Genomic DNA, 24,907 nt, shown 5'->3' with positions numbered 1-24,907 from the left:
ATTCTTAGTTCATCAGAGATGCAGAGTTTATTGAATGGTGGGAACAGCCACAACAAGTGCAACAGCAAATTCAGAAAGAGTCTGATACACAGTATCATCAGCAGAGTGACCTGCTGAAGAGCATGCCAGAGCATTGTTTTGTAACGCTACTAACAGTTCAGTCTGCTTTTTTATTATCTTCTAGAAGCTATATTTTTTAGCTGGTTCACAAATTACAACCAGTCCTAGAACCTAGTACTTCTTGCTCAACATCTTGTGTAGTTTTCTCTTCAATCGTTTTCACACACACACACACACACACACACACACACACACACACACACGCACGCACACACACACACACACACACACTGCTAAACTAAGTTGAAACTGGTGTCAGAAGAATGTGAAACAGTTGTACAAATCCCAGTTGGCTAATCTATGGGGTCCTCATCGTAAGTGTAACGTTCTGAGTTCACAACGCAAAATGTGGGGTGGTTTAAAAGCGGGAGGGGGGGGGGGGGGGAGGGGGGGAAGGGAAGGGACCAAACTGCAATGTCATCGGTCCCTTGTTCCCAGTAGAACAATTACCCAAGGGAAAGAAGAAAACAAGGAAGATGTACAGCACAATAACAGGAGAAAGCAAGAACCCAAAGAATGACAGAAGGACAACAGACACTACAATGAACAAAACAGGACAAGAAAGCCACAGAGACATGCAAGGAACAGGGAGCGGAGATTAAAAACAAGAAAGGAGATTACTATGGCTGGCTGGCCATGAGAGTAAAAAAGGAGAAGCCAACCATTCTGCAACACATTAAAACCTCCACACTAAAAGCCCTAGGATGGAGGGGGACTGAGGTACAAAAGGATATGTGCTAAAACTCATATGTGCTAAAACTCAGATCAAATGATAAAACCAACCCTCATGAATAAAACGTAAAACTAAAGCTACTGTTGAGGAATTGTCACCCAACACCAAAGTTAGGGTACTGGGAAAGTTAAAAATTCGCTGCGAAGTGGTTAAAAGTGGGCAATCCAGCAAGAGGTGGACGACTGTCATTTGGGAGTCACAGTGACACCGAGGTGAGTCCTTGTAACAGAGGAGCTAACCATGTGTGAGCCATGTATGGCCAATGCAGAGTCAATAAAGGACAACTGATTCCCTGCGAGAAGCCCGCAGGGAAGACTTCCACACATTTGCGGTCTCCTTAATGACACACAGTTTGTTGCGCATACTGTTATGCCAGTCCGTCACCCAAAGACAAAAAACCTTGCGGCCTAAGACAGAATGCGGGTCAATTTTAGAGATGCCCATCTTCAAGAGCAGTTTCCTCGTAGCCTGTCTGGCCAGCCTGTCAGCAAGTTTGTTGCCTGGGATTCCGACATGTCCTGGGGTCCATAGAAACACCACTGAGCGACTGGACAATTCTATGGCAGAGAGGGACTCCTGAGTGTTCGCTACCAAATGATGGCGAGGGTAGCACTGCTCAATAGTTTGTAAGCTGCTCAGGGAGTCAGAACAGAGAAGAAATGACTCACCAGAACAGGAATGGATGTACTGAAGTGCACGAGATATGGCCACAAGCTCTGCAGGGAATATGCTGCAGCCAGTGGGCAAGGAATGCTGTTCAATATGGCCTCTGCGGACATAGGCGAAGCCAACATTACCATCAGCCATTGAGCCATTGGTGTAAACAACTTCAGAGCCCCGGAACACGTCAAGAATCGAGAGGAAGTGACAGAAGAAAGTGGCAGGGTTAACAGAGACCAGACAAAGCTTCGGCCGAGGTGTACACCATAGAGGTGTACATGAATGGACCTCAAGTAGAGGTGGTAAAGGGAAGGACTCCAGTTCGGAGAGAAGGGATCGCGTGTGAACTGCAGTTGTGAGCCCTGACCTGGGCCACCGATGCGGGAGATAAACTGCAGTGGGTGGGAAAAGGAGACAGTAATTCAGATGCTCAGGAGAGCTATGAATGTGTACAACATAACTGGTGAGCAGTCGTGCACATCAGATCTGCAATGGAGGGACTCTGGCCTCCACCAGGACACTTGTCACCAGACTCATTCTAAAAGCTCCCCGTGCTAGGTGAACACCACAGTGGTGCACTGGGTCAAGGAACGCAATGCTGAGGGTGCCGCAGAACCATAAACCAGACTCCCCTAGTCAAGGCGGGATTGAACCAGCGTAGAGCGATCTGCACCCCAATTGGCGTTGTTAATGCACCGGAGAGCATTGAGGTGCTGCCAGCACTCTCGCTTACACTGATGGAGGTGAAGTAGCCAAGTCAATCGGGCATCGAAAACCAGTCCTATGAATCGATACGTCTCCACTACGGTGAGTGGATCGTCATTAAGGTAAAGTTCAGGTTCCGGATGAATGGTACAATGCCGACAGAAGTGCATGACACACAACTTCATGACTGGAAACTGGAAGCCGTGGGATAGAGCCCATGACTGCGCCTTGTGAATGGCTTCCTGTAGGTGCCGCTCAGCAACACCAGTACTGGAGGGGCAATTTGAAATGCGAAAGTCATCCCACAAACAGAGAAGGGGAAACCGACGGCCCTACAGCTGCTGCTAGGCCATTGATGGTCACTAAAAATAGAGATACACTCAATACGGAACCCTGTGGAATGCCATTCTCCTGAATACGGGGGGAACTATGGCAGGCACCAACTTGGACACAGAAAGTACAGAGTGACAGAAAGCTTTGGATAAAAATGAAGAGCGGGCCCCAGAGACCTCACTCATACAATGTGGCAAGGATATGATGTTACCAGGTCATGTCTTATGCTTTCTGTAAGTCAAAAAAGATGTCAACCAGATGCTGGCACCTGGAGAAGGCCCTTCGGATGGCAGACTCAAGGGACCCTGGCAGAAGACGCCCTGACATGGAGCCAGTAGGCCACGTGACTCCAGGACCCAAACCAACCGTCGACACACCACACTTTCCAGCAGCTTACAGAGAATGTTGGTTAGGCTGATGGGCCAATAGCTATCCACATCAAGCGGATTTTTACTGGGTTTTAGCACCGGAAAGATGGTGCTCTCCTGCCGTTGCGATGGAAATATGCCATCCCATGAGATCCAGTTGAAGATGAGGAGATATCGCTTGTAGTCAGAAGAGAGATGTTTAATCATCTGACTGTGGATCTGATCTGGCCCATGAGCTGTGTCAGGCCATTGTGCAAGGGCACTGAGGAGCTCCCACTCTGTAAATGGGGCGATTTGCCTTTCCATCCACCGTTTGAGGGTGCGAAAGGACGCGGGGTAATTCTTCGAGGTAGAGGCTTGAGCATAGTGCTCAGCAAAGTGCTTGCCAATCGCGTTTGTGTCGGTAGAGAGCACGCCATTGATGTTAATGCCAGGGCACATTAGGTTGTGGTACCCAAAAAGACTTGGGAAGGTGACGTATGGCACCCAATGGTTGACACGTACCTCTCCCAACACTCCTGTTTCCGTCATTTTATAAGCAGGCAAATGCGGGGACAGAGCCACTTAAAGGCTGGATTGGTGCCGCTTATGTTGCTGTAGAGCACGCCCATGCTCTTTGATTGCCTCAGTGACTTCCGGCGACCACCAAGGGACTTTTGCCGGGGCACCCTAGAGAATGAGGGATCACAATTTCTGCCACAGAAATTATCGTTGTAGTGACCTGTTCAATCACAACATCGATGGCACCACATGGCAGAGATTCAACAGTAACAGCAGAGGTGAAGGCTACCCAGTCTTCCTTGTTCAAAGACCATCTGGTAGGCGTCCATGGGCATGATGCCGGGGAGTGATAGGAAGACGGGGAACTGGTCAATACCACACAGGTCGTCATGTGCTCTCCAGTGGATAGATGGAAGGAGTCCTAAGCTGCAAATTGATAAATCAATGGCCGAGTAACTACCATGAGCCACAATGAAATGTGTGGCGGCCCCAGTATTTAAGAGGCACAGGTTGAGTTGAGACAGTAAATTTTTTACATCTCTGCAATGGCCAGTAATCGTGGCACTACCCCACAAGGGGTTATGGGCGTTAAAATCTCCCAGAAGTAGGAAAGGTTTAGGGAGTTGGTCAATCAGTGCAGCCAATACCTTCAGGGGTACCACACCATCTGGAAGGAGATACACGTTGCAGATAGTTATTTCCTGCGTCATCCATATCCTGACAGCCACAGCTTCAAGAGGAGTTTGAAGGGGCACAGGTTCACTACATACCGAGTTCAGGACATTAATGCAAACTCCACCAGACACACTATTATATTCGCTACAGTTCTTGTAATATCCCCTGTAGCCGCAAAGGGTAGGGGTCCGTGTCGTCATGAACCAGGTTTCCTGGAGGGTAATGCAGAAAGCAGGTGTAAAGCTTAACAGTTGCCACAGCTCGTACAGGTGGTGGAAAAAACTACCATAATTCCACTAGAGGATGATGTGCTCATCAGACTGGGAAGGCATGAAACACTCAATGAGGTAGTCTACACCTCAGCGTCACCTGTTGCCACTGACTTATTTCCTGAACAGGCTATATCCATTGTGTCTGAGGGTCTGGTGAGATCTAGGTCCTCAGCAGATGCCAGAAACTTCACCTCATCCTCAGACGCACAGCTTGTAGGCAGCAGTGGTGTGGGTGCCACCGCAATTCCCTTTGTCTTCGGGGTCTTCTTTCTTGATTTCTCTCACCGACCCTTGGGTTTCTCTGGCTGGGAGGGCTTCACTCATTCAGTCTCTGTGACTGAGGATGATTGGGAAACCCTACAACCAGCTGCTTTTGGGCACTTCAGCCACTGGTGGGTGTCATCTTTCCCACTAGCAGAAACCTGGGAAGGGAGTGACCCAAGGGACCCCTTCCTAGCGACAGGAGCTGAAGAAGACTTATGCTTCTCTGGCTGAGAAGTGTCGACTGGTGTACCTGATGGTTACGGGGGGGGGGGGGGGGGGGGGGGGGGAGACAGCACTCCTGAGGTAGGTGGTGTGGGAGCAACAGGGAGGGAAGTGCTGCCCTCCCCCTTCAAAGAGGCAGGTGTAGTCTTCCGGCTCTGAGAGCCGACTGGAACTCACAGAACTGATGTACCTACAACTATTCTTGTAGTGGTGGCATAAGAGGAGGTCATGGCCACAGGATGTAGGTGCTCAAATTTACTCTTGGCGTTAGTGTAGGTCAGTCGGTCGAGGGTCTTGTATTCCATGATCTTCCTTTATCACTGTAAAATCCTGCAGTCTGGTGAGCAAAGGGGATGGACAGATGGCTTGACATTACAGTGGTAGACCATTACCTTGACCTTCTCAGGTAATGTGTCACCTTCGAAGGCCAAGATGAAGGCACTGGTGGCAACCTGATTATGCCTCGGACCCCAATGGACAAGCCAGACAAAATGAACTCCTCATCGCTCTAAGTTGGCACGCAACTCGTCGTCAGACTGCAAAACAAGGTCCCTGTGGAATATAATACCCTGGACCATATTTAAGTTCTTATGAAGCGTGATGGTAACAGGAACATCCCCCAGCTTGTTGCTAGTGAGTAATGCCCGTGACTGGGCAGAAGATGGTGTTTTTATCGAGACTGACCCTGACCACATTTTGGACAAGCCCTCCAACTCCCCAAACTTGTCCTCTAAATGCACTACAAAAAACTGAGGCTTCATCAAGACAAAGGAGTCCCCATCAGCTCTCGTACATGCAAGGTACTGGGGCAAATAAGGTTCGCTGTCATCCTTAGCCTGGCATTCCTCCCATGGTGTGACCAGGGAGGGGAATGATTTAGGATCATACTTCCTTGCATTGTACTGAGACTTTGAACGCTTAAAGACTGCTGGTGTTTGATCACCAGCAAGTGACAACGTGGTATGCTTCATTGCGCGTCATCCGCCCTGATGCCACCCACTCCAACCAGGGGCCCTCCCCGCGGGTGCCATCCAGCCGCAGCAAAGGACACCTGGCAGTATGGACACTGCCGGGAGTCCCGATGCCCCAGTCTGATGGGCATCTACTCCTTGGCATACATGGGGAGTTAACAGCGCAGGCATCAGCAGAGCGATGCCTGTGTAGTCAGGGGGTTGCAACCAACAGGGTACATGGCATCCCCACCACAACAGACTGGCTATTGTGCTGGATATGAGATGCAAGGAATTCCATGGTCCTCGTCAGCGCAGAAAATGACACTGCACAGTGGGTAGAGTATATGTCCCCAGGAAGGTGTCCTCGCTGAAGAGACGGAGGATGAGCGGGACTGCAATGCCACGATGAGAAAGTGGGGTAATGATCTCAATGCACGAAGGACACGATGCACCGTGTAAGGCGCTCTTCCCCAATTGGCTCACTCTTCAGGAAAATTTTGAAAAATGGAGGTCAAACCCTACAGGGGACCATCACATAAAGGCCGAAAGGTGTGACTCCTTTTAGACACCTCTTACGACAGGCAGGAATACCTCGGGCCTATTCTAACCCCTGGGCCCGCAGGAAGTTGCAAAATGTCTTTATGTCAAATCTTTAATTCAGGAAGTAGTTGTGCTTGTAACTACTGACTCGGTGGAGCAAATTAAGGACACCTGACACTGAGTGTTTCTGTGGTCAAAGCTGATGCAATAAGCCACAGCACAATGCTTTATGTTTCGCTCATAACAAATGTGGGCGTAAACTTGCTAGTGCTGGCCGTGACCTTTACCAAGATGTTGAACTTGAGAGGTCATCATTGGTCATAAGTAAATCTGTCATCAATCCAAAGGTTGGTTTGAACACAACTGTGTTTTTACTAAGCACACTGCTGTGGAAGATTGTATGTTGCCCTTTCCTTTATCAGACCCTTGAAGTGACAGACAGCCAAACCAATGATCAAAAGCAAGGCCTTTGGAGCCATAGTCAAACACAGGGGGCATCAAATATTTGAAGTAGCAGCCAAATAAGAACACCTCAAGCAACACTGCAATCAACTCTGGCAATGATAGCTAAATGATGTTACAGTGCTGATACAATCTTGTCAGTGTCCCGGTAAGCACCAAAGACCACCACCACCACCACCACCACCACCACCACCGCATAGCTATGCCTCTCACGTGCCTTCGCCATCGCAGTTCCATGACAATGATGAGTAGGTTTGTGTGTCCACACAAAAATACACCAGTCTAAATACAGACACTGCTTAACCACACTAACCCTTACAGAGATGACAGTCAGACTTGTCCATGAAGTGAATGGTCCTTATTGATCAGCAGCCCAGATTGCATACAGTACAGCCACTGCTTAAAATCTCCTGAATGAAGAACTGTGAATGGTATACATATACTTACCTGGCTAACATAAGCATCACCTTCATAAAGAATTCTAGACACAGTACCTGATCATATCACCCTTTTAATGGGCGCACCAAGGACAGACTGTAAATGTTACAGGGTCATAGTCTTATTCCTTAGAGTTTTTAACAGCAGATATTAGTTATTGGTGGTCGCTGTAAAGCTGGCCCATTCTTGATCGAGTTTTCTTGATGCCTGTAATTAGACATTACTGCTACAGTCTCTGAACAACAGAAAAATGGACATTTAACCATTTGGCTAGCTCTGTTTGCCTCTAATCTGCAAGTGGCTGCCCACTGTAGTTCAGCTGGTAAATGAGGCCCTCATATCATTCAACTACGTGTGTTATACCATTTGTCTTCTCTTACTCTCATACAACGAACAGCCATCCCACTCTCAAATATATAGTCTGCTACACACTACTGGTGCAAGTAGATAGCAATGATACTGATTTGCATGTGGTAATTTTGTAGAACACTGTTATTGTAGCAATACACTTATATGTCAATTTCTTTATATTTTACTACCGTATTGTTGACTTTAATTACTTTAAAGAAATATACTTTTTTATGCCACTGCCTTGTTACTAGGTCCAGTTACAGACTCCAAATTATGTTCCTTCCTGGTATCAACCAGTTGCCAGTACTCAGTATTGTATGCACAATGCTGCTACACTGAGGATAAATAAAATAAACTCTACACTAAACTATCATTACTTTATGAATGCTTACTCTCATGGACAATGAAATAATAAAATCATCTTGAGCTTAAAATATACCTTTTCCAAGCTGGCAAGGATGGTTTTAGGAAGAATAATCATCTCATCTGGATTTCAATACAAAGAGTTAGTTCACATGCTTCATTGCAATGGAGGAAACAGATGATGTAAATGATGCAGGCGTGAGCCATGGTGGTATCTTCAGATATTCCAAACTGCATGATAGGCTGGAATATTCTCTTGTTTAGTAGCATTAAGGGGATGGGTGATGCTCAAGTCTGAGCACAGTGTGGTACTTGGGTAAGTTTTCACTAGACCAGTATTCTTAGGGTTACCCGCAATGTCAATATTTTCTGGTCACTAATATTGCAAAACTCATTTATGAATGATTCTGTCAGATGAGAATACCAACTACGGGGTATCTACTACTAGCTGCACAGAAGAATGTCTGTGGATGAGAAAAAAAGCCAATCACGTTGCAGTCACAGTGTTGATTAGCTACGAGGCCTAAATGCTTAATTTGGAGAGCTGCTTAGAAATCATTAAACTGGACAATCAGTAATGGGTTTTCAAGAAGGGAAGAAAACAAGTTTAGCAAGACCATGACGAGGAGAGTTATCAGAAATTTTTGGCTTTGATAGACATACTTTATTATTTTTGGCTGGGCATATCATACTTTATGGAGACAGGTTTGTTATAGGTATAACTAATTGACAGATATGACCATCAAAGTTAGGGTGTAGTGATCTGACCCTATTACATGTTGTTATTGGTAGCAGCCTTGAATAAAATCAGGGAGTTAATGGTTATCTGGAGAAGACATTGGTCAAATAAATATACTTAGAAAGGTTTATTGAAGTGTGAGTAAACATTATTGTTTCTTTAGTGACTTTCTGACTTCATATATTTGAACTATTCTCTTGAGATTTTTCTGTACTGAGATACTGCAAAGAGCCAATTGATCAGAGATTGACAGAACTGCATATGTCCAGTCCAGCAGTTGGTTCTTCAAATTTATTAAAGGGCACTTGGACTGCTAAAGGTCGGTGGTTAGTAATGACAGTTGTGACTTTTTAACTTCTCTCATGATGCAATATGAGGCTGTCAGCCTTTATCAAATACTACACTACTCACACAGTTAGGCAAAGAGTAGGTTCTCGTTTACCGATTAAGAGTTCGTTCACCAACAGTAGCACAATTAAAATGCACATAGGCATTGCATGTGTTCTGAAGGTCAAGAGTGTGTATACCATAGCATGGAAGTGATATAGTAATGTTGTGCACTTACCAAAGAGAAGATGGTTAGAAACTTCTAGCCGAGTCAAAGGGTTATATTTCCATGAGCTTTTACCTCTATTACTCTCAGACTGCAATGAACAGTTGACTACAAATTTCGAGAACGGATAAATGCACCATGAGAGTGTGGTTTAATATCTGTAATTGTTTAAACAGAAGCCTGGAAGATGTAGGCGTACGAACTAAAACACAATTCTAAGTGCTTTATTTTTGTCTGGGTGAGGAGTTAAGCCAAAATATTAACCCATAGGACATCAGTGAATGAAAATATGTTAAGTTATTGATTTCTATGCCCATAAATTTAGTACTTATTCTTATGGCAAAAGTGTTTAGCGGATCTTTTATATGTTTTTTTTCCCATTTAAGCATTCATCATTATGTACACCCAAGAACTTGGAACTTTTTGTTCTGTTTCTTACTTTTTTGTTGTCTACATTTACAGTAGATGGGTTTTTCTTTACAGTACACAATTGAATGAGTTGTGTTTTATTCAAAGTTTAATGCTAGTCCATTAGGGCAAAACCAGTTAATGACTTTAACAAAACCATCAATTACTATTTTTTCTATGCTTATTTGAATGCTTGAAAATAATGCTTTTATCATCTTCCTAAATGACTAATTTTGCCTCCTGATTCAAATAAAATGGTAGATCATTAACAAAGAGCTAGGACAGTAACAGATCCCAAGATCAAACCCTGCAGATTGCCCATTGTGATTTCTTCCAATGTTGGTGAGATGGCATCTCTGTTCATATTACTCAAACATCCTAGTGTAAGTTTCTGCATCCCACTTCAACAGGAACTATACCAGGCATGTGCTGGACACTATATCCCATAAAAATTTAATTTCTCTAATAGAATATTATGAATGACATAATCAAATGTAATAAGTCACAGAACATCCCAACTGATGATAGTTATTATGTGCTCAGTGAAAGTATAAAAAGCTTCCTTTTGAAGCCCAAACTGTGACTCTGATGGGACCATGCCATGATCCGACATATAAGCAGGCCGAAGGCCAGTCAGAGTCAGTTGTGATGTGACCTGTGGAATGCGTGGCAAGTGTGCTACTGGTCTGTCTTGGATGCTAATATCATGGACGCTATTTGTCATTGGAAAACCTTTGACATGGTACAAACTGAACTTTTTTGCTTTGGGATATGGACTTGAGTTAGCTTGCGCTGTTTCAGAGGAGCGTCAGATATATCTCTTACTATAAATAAGCCTCGCAGGTCCCCATTAGCTCAGGTGTAACGCACCTTTACAAAAGACACTAAACCATATTTCTAGCTCACTTTTCTTGACAGGTTCCTTTAGGAAATTTGCATTAAAATCGCTACAAATCAATAATCCCTTTTTTCTGCCTGAGATATCACAATAAGGAAAAGAAATTGGTCTTGAAAATTTCCCAATTATCCAATGGAAATCTGTATACTGTAACAATCACAAATGTTATACTGTACAATAATTCACAAGCAAATGTTTCTATATCCTAGCCTATAAAAATGTACTTATCTCCATATTTTTGAGTTCACATACATTTTTATAAGAAAGTGACTTCTCCCTTATCCATGGTGCATCTAAGCAGCTTATTTGCAACCACTTAATGAGAGATTCTGTCTCATTGGCCATAAAGTGTTCAGACAAACAAATACATTTCTTTCCAACAGCTGAGATCATCTTAACTAACAGTTCGTTTACTTTATTTTTTATCCCTCTCACATTCTGATGAACCAAGTTGACATTGAGACACATAATTTAGTTTTTAAAGGATATACAATATTGGATTTCTGTGTTAAGTATGATTGCCTTAAGTCGCCCATTTTATGTTCACAGATACAAAGGTGTGTCAAACATGGAAAAATAAAAAATCACAAGTATAATATTTAAAAGAAGGGTTCTGAATAATAGACAGGAGAGAAATAAATTTTTCTTTAAATTTTTTTAATTTATGAAATCAATATCACAGCCCTATAAGTAACACACACAAGTTTACACAGCACATAAGTATGAATAAGAGTAACAAAACTGTGATCTCAATTACATGACAGTAAATGTCAGCACAGTGAGGACAGGGTATATTTAAGAGATGACATGGATATTTTTAAGCACAGCCTAACTTCAAAGGCAATGTGGTCATTGTGTTAGAAATGTGTTATTCCAGCTCCTTATCTTCTTCTATTTGTCTTTCCGTCTTACAAAGAATAAGATATCAAACAGGTAGTGGTTTTCAGGATATTTGTTTAACATTGTGTTTCAACATGTGCAAGAGAGCATAAACAAAACCTCTTAACAACTGAAGACACAATTATGTAGGCACTGTTTTGGCACTCAAATCTGAAAATGAGTAAGGTATAATTATTTTATATTACTACATATAAGCAACAAAGTAGCTAATAACAGAGATGTAATACATGCAAACAAGAATTTAAAAAGTAAAAATAATGAACTCTCAAGGCATATTTCGAAAAACTTGTAACAGAATACAGAAAGAACAGAAACCTCCTAAGAAATCATGACATATGTTATACTGCTGACCATAAAAATTGTATACCATGCATGTGGCATGTAACAAATGTCAAACAGGCATGAAGTGCAGTTTATCAGTCAGCGACATTGCTGCTCGTTTTTGTTGTAATCTCATAATTTGTGAGAATATGGAATTGATGCAAGAGGATCATTGCCAGTTCCTACACAAGGTTTGCATTTCAATTCCATTTTCTGACATTTTGACTTTTCTATATAATGCCACATTATTTTCGAACAGCTTCATGGAGCTTTCAATTTTATTCAAAAGATCTGGGATATATAATAGGAACAGAGACAGTCCTGTGACATCTTTGGTGTACACCAAAAATTACTTTTATATCTTTCACACCATTAAGAACAACATATTGAGTTCCATCTGGTAGGAAGTAACTGGTCAAATCACATATCTGGTCCAATATCCCACAAGCTCATCTTTTGTTCACTAAGCAACAGTGTGGAACTGTATCAAACATCTTCTAGAAGTCGAGGAACACAGCATCAACATGGGTGCTATTATCTACTGCCACCCAAATTCCACAAAAGTATAGACTAATTAGTTTCACAAGGTTTATGCTCATGGAATAATGTTTATTCCAATGCTGTAGATTTCCAGTTTCCAAAAAGGTGCTAAAATATACATGCACTACTGGCCATTAAAATTGCTACACCACGAAGATGACGTGCTACAGTCGGGAAATTTAGCCGACCAGAAGAAGATGCTGTGATATGCAAATGATTAGCTTTTCAGAGCTTTCACACAAGGTTGGCGCCGGTGGCGACACCTACAACGTGCTGACATGAGGAAAGTTTCCGACCAATTTCTCATACACAAACAGCAGTTGACCAGCGTTGCCTGGTGAAACGTTGTTGTGATGCCTCGTGTAAGGAGGAGAAATGTGTACCATCACGTTTCCGACTTTGATAAAGGTCGGATTGTAGCCTATCGTGATTGCGGTTTATCGTATCGTGATTGCGGTTTATCGTATCGCGACATTGCTGCTCGCGTTGGTCGAGATCCAATGACTGTTAGCAGAATATGGAATCGGTGGGTTCAGGAGGGCAATACGGAATGCCGTGCTGGATTCCAACGGCCTCGTATCACTAGCAGTTGAGATGACAGGCATCTTATCCACATGGCTGTAATGGATCGTGCAGCCATGTCTCGCTCCCTGAGTCAACAGATGGGGACGTTTGCAAGACAACAACCATCTGCACGAACAGTTCGATGACATTTGCAGCAGCATGGACTATCAGCTCGGAGACCACGGTTGCGGTTACCCTTGACGCCACATCACAGACAGGAGCGCTTGCGATGGTGTACTCAACGATGAACCTGGGTGCACGAATGGCAAAACGTCATTTTTTTGGATGAATCCAGGTTCTGTTTACAGCAGCATGATGGTCACGTCCATGTTTGGTGACATCGCGGTGAACACACATTGGAAGCGTGTATTTGCCATCGCCATACTGGCGACTACCCGGCGTGTTGGTATGGGGTGCCATTGGTTACACGTCTCTGTCACCTTTTGTTCGCATTGACGGCACTTTGAACTGTGGATGTTACATTTGAGATGTGCTACGACCCGTGGCTCTACCCTTCATTCGATCCCAGCGAAACCCTACATTTCAGCTCGATAATGCATGACCACATGTTGCAGGTCCTGTACGGGCCTTTCTGGATACAGAAAATGTTCGACTGCTGTCCTGGCCAGCACAGTCTCCAGACATCTCACCAACTGAAAATGTCTAGTAAATGGAGGCCGAGCAACTGGCTCGTCACAATACGCCAGTCACTACTCTTGATGAACTGTGGTATCGTGTTGAAGCTGCATGAGCAGCTGTACCTGTATACACCATCCAAGCTCTGTTTGACTCAATGCCCAAGCATATCAAGGCCGTTATTACAGCCAGAGGTGGTTGTTCTGGGTGCTGATTTCTCAGGATCTATGCACCCAAATTGCGTGAAAATGAAAATGTAATCACATGTCAGTTCTAATATTATATATTTGTCAAATGAATACCTGTTTATCATCTGCATTTCTTCTTGGTGTAGCAATTTTAATGGCCAGTAGTGTAAAACATGTTCGACAATTCTAAAATAGATTAGGTAACAGTATATGCCTATAATTATACACATCTGTCTGCCGACCCTTCTTGAGAATGGGAATCATCAATACCTTCTCTTTCTAGTCCTTTAGAATGCTTTCATTGCTACAGTGTCTTGCATAATCTGTACAGAGTAATACAGGTATCTCATTAGGTCTTACTGCCTTTCTCATTTTTAGTTATTTTCCATTCCACTGTCACTTGTCCTAATATCTGTCACTTCTGTGTTTGTGCAATGAAAGTGAAAGGGAACCGTACAACATTTTTCCCCAGTGAAACAATTTTGGAATGCCAAATTCTGTGTGCTGGCCTCCTCGGTGTCTACAACTACTTTGGTGTCAGTATTAATATTAAACAACAGGATAAACAGCTTTGCTCCATTTACTGACTTTACATAAGACCAAAATTACTTTAGAATTTTTCATCACATTGGTTACCAGAATTTTACTTTCGGGTTCATTGAATGCTTCTCACTTTTCTCTGCTTACATTTATTTTGGCTTCATATAATTTTTGTTTGTCGGTTAGGCTTTGCCGTTGTTTAAATTTGTAATAATGTTATCTGGGTATTAAACCACAGCACTCCTTTCCATTCCTCACAACCTTGCTCAGGATATAATTGTCTTCAGCATACTGTACAATGATTTTAACCATTTCCATTGACATTCCACATTCTCACACCTATAAACAAATGCTGAATGTCAATTGTTTAAATGATCTTTGAATGAAAGGCTAGTTGTCTTCACTGAGACAGCCAGCTATCTAAAGAAACAGAGGGTGACCTCTGTTAGGCAGAAACATTTTGCAACCTTTTCTAATATTACCTTTAACACCAGTAATCATTGATATTATAATAACCATACAATAACTGATTCCCTCTTTTTTGTTTCTCAATCAGATATTTTAACTCTGTTAGTTACCATGAGTGATTTTCCAAGGTAATTTTCAGAGAAGACATTCACAACAATCTCATATGAATCCTTGTCCTTGGCACCAGTTTCACCAAGAAATTTTATCTCCAAGTGTCCTTTGAACCATTCTGTCACTAAAGCTGCTGAGGCAGGTGATCTATAAATGCATCCAATTAATATGCTTGACCTAATTTTAACCAGACTATTTTCTATTTTGAACCAGTGATAACGCCATTAGATCTTATCAAGTTGTTCACAGCACTACAAATGCCACAACTGGTGTCCATCCTATCCTTGCAGTATATTCTTAAATAGGAATTCAAGTCTCAGCTGCTACTGTGTGGTCATTACTATTGTTATAAGCAAGATTATTTGTAGGACTTTATAATGAATGCTCCTGCAATCAGTACCACATTAAGGTTTCCTCCCCCTTATCTGCAAAGATGAAACCCCTCTGTGATGTGGCTGAGCTAGTCCTCTTTCTGAATATGACACTTAATTCATCATCAAGCCTATGGATGGGTTCTTCTAACCAGAAGAGCCCTCAGGTACCCACTACATGAAGAGCTGCTTCCTTTATGTAGGGTACAAATGACCTACACAGTGGGATCCTACAATTCTACATTTGACAAAAGAAATGAAGAATTTATCATTCAAGACTGTGGCAAATCATTTGAGTTTGCCACTTAAACACTCAACTCAGCTCCTAACTAGGGTATCATAATTAATTCTGAGGATGATGCTCTATATCCTGAGTCATATTTCCACCCTGTCTACAAGGCTATCTGCCTTCACCAATTCACAAAACCATCTAAAGAAACAAAGAATGATATCTAAGACAACAAGGTGGCTGGTATCATTCATGCCCACATGAGCCCCTTTTCGTAGCTAGCTGTAAAAAATGCCTTCAACAGCAAATGGCGCATCACAATTAAATCTAAAAACAACATAAAATAATTTCTGAGGTATATTTCAACAACTTTGTTTTTAGGTATGCCACAGTATGAGCCTGTTAAAATAATCAATGAGACCTTGAACTGAACTGGAGGAAATTATTTTTCCCAAATGATGTAAATATTAGGTCGCTAGATTAATGCACAATGCCATACAGTCAGATTCTGAACAACGGTCACAAGAGCAGTTAAAGTAACATGCACTTTGTTTTTACTTGCTCCTTGTCTCTCTGAATGCAGTGTAACATACTCTCATAATAAAGATAATTTTCCTGAAAAAAAAAAAAATAAAAATAAAAAAAAAAATTTACGAGAACCCTATGAGGTTATGACAAATGACGGTTCAAATACTGGTATGGTCAAAAGGAGTTGCAAAAACCACTGTCCCAGTCCTAACAAATACAAATATCTCCATAACACTGCATCCTGACAAACAAGAACAAATTTAATTCCACATATTCCTGATAATGACAGTCAATAAGCTTCCTGTTTTTAATGAGCGATCCTTGATTAACGAGTGATCCTGGATTATGAGTAAGCCTGTATCATCAACATCTTACAGTACATTATTCAAGATTGGTTAACTTTGCACTTTTAATATCCATGATGGCCAATGGCCCTGGTGGCTGCCTACGACTCCCCACCACTGTTGCACCATTGATCCTTACTGCAATTCCATGGATCAGTTGAAACATCTGGCAGTCATGTTATGATGACTCAGCGAAACACTCACCTTTCCCACAGCCAGCAGTCAAAGGGCTGCATCTTCTCCCGTACCTACATCCCCCCCCCCCATGGCACCATTCAGGCCATTTCCCCCCGTATACACGTTTTGGGGGGGGGGGGGTCTAGTACCAAGCGATGCAGAAGTTTATGCCTGCTGGAGCACATGGACCTAGATGATTGACAGGGGGTAGAGTATAGCATACGTGCTGCACATGCATAGCTAGCTCACCACCCTTCTCTCCACGTGAATATGCTGGCCGGTAGTGTGCCCTGCAGTCAGGGCAGCGGACCGGGTGGGGGGGTCGAGGGCAGAGGGGGGTGGAGGCAGAGGGGGGTGGAGGCAGAGGGTGTGGGCCAGAGGGCAGAGGGGGGGCAGAGGGGGGCAGAGAAGGGCAGAGGGGGGCAGAGAGGGGGCAGAGGGGGGGCAGAGGGGGGCAGAGAAGGGCAGAGGGGGGCAGAGAAGGGCAGAGGGGGGCAGAAGGGGGGCGCAGAGGGGGGCAGAGGGGGGGCGCAGAGGAGGGCAGAAGGGGGGCGCAGAGGAGGGCAGAAGGGGGGCGCAGAGGAGGGCAGAAGGGGGGCGCAGAGGAGGGCAGAAGGGGGGCGCAGAGGAGGGCAGAAGGGGGGCGCAGAGGAGGGCAGAAGGGGGGTGGGGGCAGAAGGGGGGGCGGAGCAGAAGGGGGGCGGGGGCAGAAGGGGGGGCCAGGGCAGAAGGGGGGCGAGGGCAGAAGGGGGGCGAGGGCAGAAGGGGGGCGAGGGCAGAAGGGGGGGGAGGGCAGAAGGGGGGGGAGGGCAGAAGGGGGGGGAGGGCAGAAGGGGGGGGAGGGCAGAAGGGGGGGGAGGGCAGAAGGGGGGGGCGAGGGCAGAAGGGGGGGGCGAGGGCAGAAGGGGGGGGCGAGGGCAGAGCAAGGGGTGAGAATGGGTGTGGAGAGGGAGAAGGGTTGATTGTGGAGAGAGAGGAGTGGTATGGAGGGGGAGGTGGGGCATGGAGGGAAAGGATGGGGAATGGGCAGGGATGGGGAATGGGCAGGGATGGGGAATGGGCAGGGATGGGGAATGGGCAGGGATGGGGAATGGGCAGGGATGGGGAATGGGCAGGGATGGGGAATGGGCAGGGATGGGGAATGGGCAGGGATGGGGAATGGGCAGGGATGGGGAATGGGCAGGGATGGGGAATGGGCAGGGATGGGGAATGGGCAGGGATGGGGAATGGGCAGGGATGGGGAATGGGCAGGGATGGGGAATGGGCAGGGATGGGGAATGGGCAGGGATGGGGAATGGGCAAGGATGGGGAATGGGCAAGGATGGGGAATGGGCAAGGATGGGGAATGGGCAAGGATGGGGAATGGGCAAGGATGGGGAATGGGCAAGGATGGGGAATGGGCAAGGATGGGGAATGGGCAAGGATGGGGAGTAGGGGGAGGAGGGGTGAATTGGCGTGGAGAGGGAGGAGAGATGTGGAGTGGCATGGAGGGGGACGAGGGGTGTGGAAGAGGAGGATGGGAGGAGGTACAGGAAATGAGGCGGAGGGGGTGGGAGGAGGCACATGAGATGGGAGGGGACACAGGAGGGGGAGGATTTGGTGGGGGGTAAGTAGGTGATAGGAGAGCGTAGGAGGGCAATGAGAGTTACAAGGGGGGAGGAGAGGGGAAGGCTGTGGGAGGCAAGAGGAGATGGCGGCTATGGGAAGAGGATGGGAGGGGGATGATGGGGGAGGAGCAGGAGGCTGTGGCAGGATGTGGAAGGAGGGGGAGGAGTGGTGAGGTGTGGAGGGGTGAGGATGGGGGAAGGGAGGGGTGGAGAAGGGGGAAGAGAGGGGTAGTGAGGGGGGAGGAGGGGGTGTTAAACACTGCATTCAGGGGTTGAGTATGCAGAAAAAGCTGAGTACCTATGTCACATGAAAGCATCTTGGACAGTGGCCAGTGATGTAAGCCCACCCATTGCCACATGGCAGTGGGTGGAACTGTGGAAGTGCTTGGCTCCTGCTGGATGTTGCGCCGGCAGGTCACTGACATCAACTGAAGGCGATGGCTACTAATGTCCTCAATACGGTACTTGGCTGCAGCTGTGGCATGTGCCATTATGCTTCCTCCCTCCTAGGAAACTCCTGCCCTCTAGATGCCTATTTGTGAGCTTTTTGAAACATAAGCACTGTTATATATACACTATTATTTACACTCTGTCTCCCATACTTCTCTCATAGTGATACTTGATCCTTTACATTGTTCAAATGTCCTTTTCTGTCTCACTAGCATTTGGCACATACGCTAAGTTCCTGCTTCATGACTGGCTCTGTCCTTTGCCAGTTTGTTCTTTGTTGGTGGGCAGCTTTTGGCACCACTATGTCGGAGGGGGCAGGTATCAGGGTGATACTAGCAATATGATTTAATTTCCTCCTTATCTGCAGCTTTCTGTATAATCTTCTACAAGTTTACTTTAATAATTTAATACCTATTGTTAACGACTATACACGTACTGTGGTCTAAGCCTTTCATTAACCCATGGAGAACAAAACTGACCTATGCAAACTGAACAGTACATACACTGCTCTACAGTTTGGTGTTATTGGCCTGTGTGAATTTTGTGGTTTGTGCACTGTCCTGTTGTACCATACCTTATATCTTAGCAATTAGGAAAAATGTACTTGCAACAGTCAGAAATCTGTGGTGACTTTGCTTTTGTCACATTTTTAAGACCCAGTGATCGGGAATCTATTGGAACTTCCACAACCTTTTACTGTTTTAGTCTTTATCTATCCCCTTATGTTACATGTTTTGGTTAGTTGGCTATGGTTGGTGAATCTACTGCTATCATTAACATTGCTTCTCAAGGGACCTGGAGCAGCTTAATTGATGACATCGTGGCCAATGACACATCTCACTTCCTTGAGGTATCATAGTACTTTTGCTGTTTTGAGACATTGTCTGAAGACAATAAAACCTATCCACATAATACCACTATGACTGATTATTATTATTATTCTAATTCACTGGTGCTGTTATCACAGCTTAACTATATCTTATTGAACTAAGTTGTGGCTGTTAACTATTTTCATTGGAGGTCATATTTTTCCAGATTGCACCACCTAATATTATTGACTTATATTTAGTTGCCATGACCTTAAATCCTACACGATACCCACCTTTAGTTACCAATTTACAAGGTACTTCTACTGTACTTAACCATCCTAAAGTATTTACTCTATAGACTTTCTATTTAAAATAAAAATCTTGTAGCTATTCTGGCCTATCCTCAAAAAAATTACCCAACTTTTTGGGGTACCAAGGCTTCCCATACCTGAGCCAGGTGCACTTACAGCACTGGCTGGCATAATGCGCTTTTTGATGGCTTACCCAGCAAACTACAGGGTGCAACTCAGTGCATGGAGTGAAGTTCTCAGGCGAATTGCACTGAGTGCATGTGACAGGGATTACTGGTTCAGCCCTTGGTTTTCTACCAAAATGTACAGTAATATCTAATCCCAACATCAAAAGAACAACCATATCTAATCCTGACATTATGAAAACACTACAGAGAGGTGAAGCCCAAGGTTGTAGGGATTCCTAGAGTGGTTTTAAACTTAAGTCCAAGCTGCTACTTACAGATATTACTGCTGTCCACAATGATTCTTCAGCCCTCTGTCTTCCATCTGTGCTTTCTTACCACCTTCTACTCTGTAGAGGACAAGGGGTTATTTTTAGGAAATACGGTGCGAAATTGTGATTTAGTGTGTTTCAGTGCGCAATGCGCCAGCCTCACAGAAAATGGCGGATGAAGGCTGGCCGGCGCGTTATGCAAGTGACACAGTTTTGCAACGAGCATCGGTATGTGTGTACGTACGCGGCAGCCATCAGAATGCAGCATTAGCAGAATTACGCACGTGCGGGCCGCGTGAGGCGCGGTTGCGTTAGGGCATTGAGAACCCTCTAATAAACACACCGCCGCTTAACCGTTGGATTCAGCAGCGGTTTGCACTATTTAAGGGCATCGGCATTCGATTTGACCAACTGGGCGTTCAGTCACCGTCACATCGTCATCATCAGTGACACTGTCTCCGAGGACCGGTCAGTGGGTGGCGTTGCCCACTGCTGCATCGGTGACTCCCAGCATCGTCACGAGCCATTGTGTCTGCAAGCTGGGCCGTGCCTCATGCTGCTAACTTCCTAACGCCTGCGCAGCCGCTGACCGAGCACGGCGTCGTGTTCCCCAGACTGCGTGCATCAGCTCGTCTCCACCACGACACGAGCGGTGGGGCTGAGTTACCGGAAAATGTATTGGGAGAGCCACCAATAATGAGGAAGATTGCTAGAAACAGCCACCTTCTTCTACCCAGCCACGCCTTACAACCCCGACCACGTAACCCGCTCCGGTCATCCCATTACAAGTGGTGTCAGTCGGGCAACCTGCGCATCACACACTCCTGTTACAATTGGTGACAGTAGTGGTCTTCTCCCTGGATTTGGAGGAAATTGTGGCTCGTAATCGACGAGGATATGTGGCACCTGAGAAGGGCTACAATGGATCAGCAACTCCTGCAACATGACAAGTAAGTGCCAATTTTTCGTTTGGTGGTTTGTCTGAACCTGTAGCATAGTCTGTCTTCCCTTCCTGTTCTTCTTTCTGGGCTTACTGCAGTCTTGATTCGTTAGCTGGTAGTGATGGAGCAGTCTGTCAGCTGAGGTGGCTATTCAGCAGCTACTTGAGCGAGTGTCGGAATTAGAGATAGAGCTTGCTCGGTCTAAAGAAGCGAGCATTGAACGGTTTCCTGTTAATGCAGTAATTCTTGACACTAATGCTGCGTCTTTGGTCACCCCTTTCTCAGGCAAAGTTGGGGAGAATGTTAGGATTTTTTTTTTTTGAGAACCTTAGCACGGCCGCTAAATTGGGAAATTGGGGTGGAGAAACATTTTTGCGTGTGGCTAAGTTGAAAGTAACTGGGGATACCAGAGCGTATGTTACATGCCATGAAGAATTAAGGGATACTCGGACATTTGAAGTATTCGAAAAAGGGTTGCTGGAAAGATATCGGAGGAAAAATACGTCTAGGTATTATCGGGAACAATTGAATAGACTGTACCAAAGAAATGGGGAGTCAATAGACGCTTTTGTAGATCGAATTCGAAAAATTAATGTTAACACCTACGAGCTAACGGATTCCGATAGGGTTAATGAAGCCTTTCTGCAGGAAGCTGAGCAGAGGGCACTAGATGCATTTTTGCGGGGAATACAACCCGAAACCTCCCGCAAAATTAGGATGGAATTCCCTAAGACTCTCAATGAGGCAGTCAGCTGTGGCGTTAGAGGAAGTAGAAGCAGTAACAAAGGCGCGGGACAGGAAAGCAGTATTTAATGCAGAAATAAAATGTTTCAGATTAGGTCGGATGGGACACAATAGATGCGATTGCAAGGAAGTGCAGTGCAGGAAATGCAGACATTGGGGTCATCGGGAGCGTAGCTGCAATGGGTCCTGGCAGAATCACAATAGGAAACTGCATGGTGGGCCTCATCCCCATCAGTTAAATGGGGCAGGGGGTGGTGTGTCCACTGTGCAACACCCCCGGTAAGGATTAATGATAGTGCAGAATCAGTGGCAGATTTTTTTCTGACCGGCTTGGTGAGGGGCAGACAGTGCAAATTTTTATTGGATACCGGGTCTCAGGCGAGTAGAAATGTACTCGGTAAAGTAGAATCAAAACCACCACGCTGGGGTGTGGGTAGGGGACAGGTAAAGTCACTCAGATCAGCGGTGTTAAACTTCCAAGTGGAAATGAGGAACTTCCAGGTGAAGGTAGAAGTTCTTCCAGTTGTTGGCAGTAGTTATGATGTCATACTCGGATTGGATTTCCTGGTTGCGCATCATGCAAAAGTTAACCTGGAACAGCATACAGTAGAACTGGACAGAATACAATTTCGCCTAGGTTCTGTGGCCGAAAAACCATTACTGTCGCAAGGAACCACCCAGACGTTGGGTGGGTCACCTAAACTGCGTACATGGTCCCTAAGGGTTAACTCGCGGGATACTATACTGAAGGGTATAGGGAAAATAATCTGTTGGAGCTAGCGTGCCGGTAAATTCGTAGTGTGTCGTTGAACCTTTGTCTGAGAATGGACCGCTGGATAAAATGAAGTGTTTTACGAGCTGTAGTGTGTCCTACGTGCAGGAGATAGAAGGAAAAAAGGTCGTGCCTGTCAGTATTGATAATTTTGGGATTGAAGAGGTGCAGTTAGCATGGGGTACCATAATAGCGAATCTGGAGATAATAGGAGAAGATGAACTGGATAAGGATTTCGCAGCAGATCACACAATGCCGGGAGAGTCTGTCACCTGGTCCGCACTGAGGGGTTGGGGTTGGGTTGTCTGGGGAAGGAGACCAGACAGCGAGGTCATCGGTCTCACCGGATTGGGGAAGGATGAGGAAGGAAGTCGGCCATGCCCTTTGAAAGGAACCATCCCAGCATTTGCCTGGAGCGATTTAGGGAAATCACGGAAAACCTAAATCAGGATGGCCGGACGCAGGATTGAACTGTCGTCCACTGAGGGGTAAAACAGCACATTTAGAAGGGTAAGACAGAGAAGTCATGGAGAACCTTTTGACAGAATATAAAGAGTTATTTAATTCTCATGGTCCACTGCCCGCCACACCATTAGTTCAGCATTACATCCCCACTGGGAATGAGGCACTGGTGTATAAACGTCCATATTGTGTTCCAAAAAGTTTACAGCTTGTCATGGAAGAATTTATTAATCAACAGCTTAGGGATGTGATAACAGAAACCAGTAGTAGCCCCGGGTCCGCTCCGGTCGTAATAGTAGGTAAAAAATCACCTGATGGGGGGCAAGGCATATCGTTTTTGTTGTGATTATCATTTCCTGAATCAAAAAACTGTATCTGATGCATACCCAATGCCTAATATCACTGAACTCTGGATAATTTGGGTCAGTGTCGGTACTTCACGACCTTGGATCATCGAAGCGGGTACCACCAGTTGGAGGTCACCCAGGAAGACCGACCGAAGACAGCTTTTTCAACACCTACAGGTAATTTTCAGTATTGGTGAATGCCTTTCGGACTCAAAAATGCTCCAGCAACCTTCCAGCGGTTACTAGATAGCGTGTTACGAGTGCTGAAACCTAATCAGGGTATGGTATATTTGGATGACATAATTGTTTTCTCGAAGGACGTGCAAGAACATGTGCGCCATTTGCGCGAAGTTTCCGATCGTCTGAAAGCAGCGCGGTTAACTCTTCATACGGAAAAATGTCATTTTTTGTTGCAAGAAGTCCGTTATTTAGGTCATATTATAGGACAGGAGGGTGTCCGCATGGATCCAAAACTTGTAGAGGCGGTAATGAATTTTCGGACACCTACAAAAGTAAAAGAGTTGCAATCCTATTTAGGTCTCGCCAATTTTTACAGGAGGTATATTCTTAAATTTGCGGAATTTGCAAGGCCACTCATACAGTTGTTGAAGAAGGGAGCAAAATTTCACTGGTCAAAAGAATGCAAAGAGGCTTTTCAAAAGTTAAAAAATTTGTTAACATCTAGTCCGGTTTTGGATTTTCCAGATTTTAGTAAAAAGTTTATATTATCTTGTGACTCCAGCAATTTTGCTTTAGGTATCGTATTATCTCAGGAAATAGATGGGCAGGAACACCCGATAGCATATGCTTCCACACAGCTAAATAATGCAGAAAAAAATTACTCAACAACCGAGAAGGAGTTATTGGCATTAATTTTCGGAATAACCTATTTCCGGTGTTATTTGTATGGACGATGTTTCAAGGTGATTACTGACCATGCAGCACTTACGTGGTTGTTAGGGCTTAAAGACCCAATGAGTAGATTAACTAAGTGAGCTTTGCATCTTAGTGAGTACGATTTTGAAGTGATTAATACACTGAGTAAATCGCACAGAAATCCGGATGGTCTGAGTCTTAAGGTATGCGCCATGGAATGCACAGGAATAAATGAGAACGAATGGGTGGAGGCACAAACTGCCGACACAGATTATCAACAATTTACCTCACAGCAACAGTTCGTCATGGAAGACAGGATATTGTACCGTAAAACTAGGAACGGTCCACGCATAGTCGTAACAGAAAAATTGAGAAGCGAAATTTTAAGGCAAGCACATGATTCAATGTTTTCTGGTCATTCGGGTCGAAGAGCAACGGAAAAGAGGGTAGCACAGAGTTATTGGTGGTCATTGCGTAAGCAGGATATCGATCAGTACGTAAAGAATTGCATTCAGCGTGCTCAATGGGCGGAATTGAGTCATCAGAAAATTGTGTTGCAACAACTACCGGAAGTGGATAGACCTCTCCAATTACTGGGCTTAGACGTCTTCGGACCATTTGTGCAAACACCAGCGGGTAATCACTATGTTTTAACAATAATAGATCATTTTTCGCAC

The 24,907-nt window shown here is 44.9% G+C and overlaps 1 protein-coding gene across 5 annotated transcripts in view; it reads right to left on the bottom strand.

Annotated features, from left to right (window-relative positions):
- Positions 1 to 11,243: 11,243 nt before the first annotated feature.
- LOC124555569 (Bardet-Biedl syndrome 2 protein homolog) overlaps positions 11,244 to 24,907 on the bottom strand; it is a 180,522-nt gene continuing 166,858 nt past the window's right edge. For all 5 annotated transcript variants that reach the window (XM_047129529.1, XM_047129528.1, XM_047129532.1 and 2 more), the window contains one exon: positions 11,244 to 11,608. Coding sequence is in view for 1 of the 5 variants with exons in the window: in XM_047129532.1 (XP_046985488.1) it covers positions 11,580 to 11,608 (29 nt within the window). In the remaining 4 variants the exon portion in view is untranslated. The remainder of the gene's footprint in view (positions 11,609 to 24,907) is intronic.

This window comes from Schistocerca americana, chromosome X (genome assembly GCF_021461395.2).
Source record: "Schistocerca americana isolate TAMUIC-IGC-003095 chromosome X, iqSchAmer2.1, whole genome shotgun sequence".
Taxonomy (NCBI): domain Eukaryota; kingdom Metazoa; phylum Arthropoda; class Insecta; order Orthoptera; family Acrididae; genus Schistocerca; species Schistocerca americana.
This window is presented reverse-complemented; position numbering and strand designations above follow the sequence as displayed.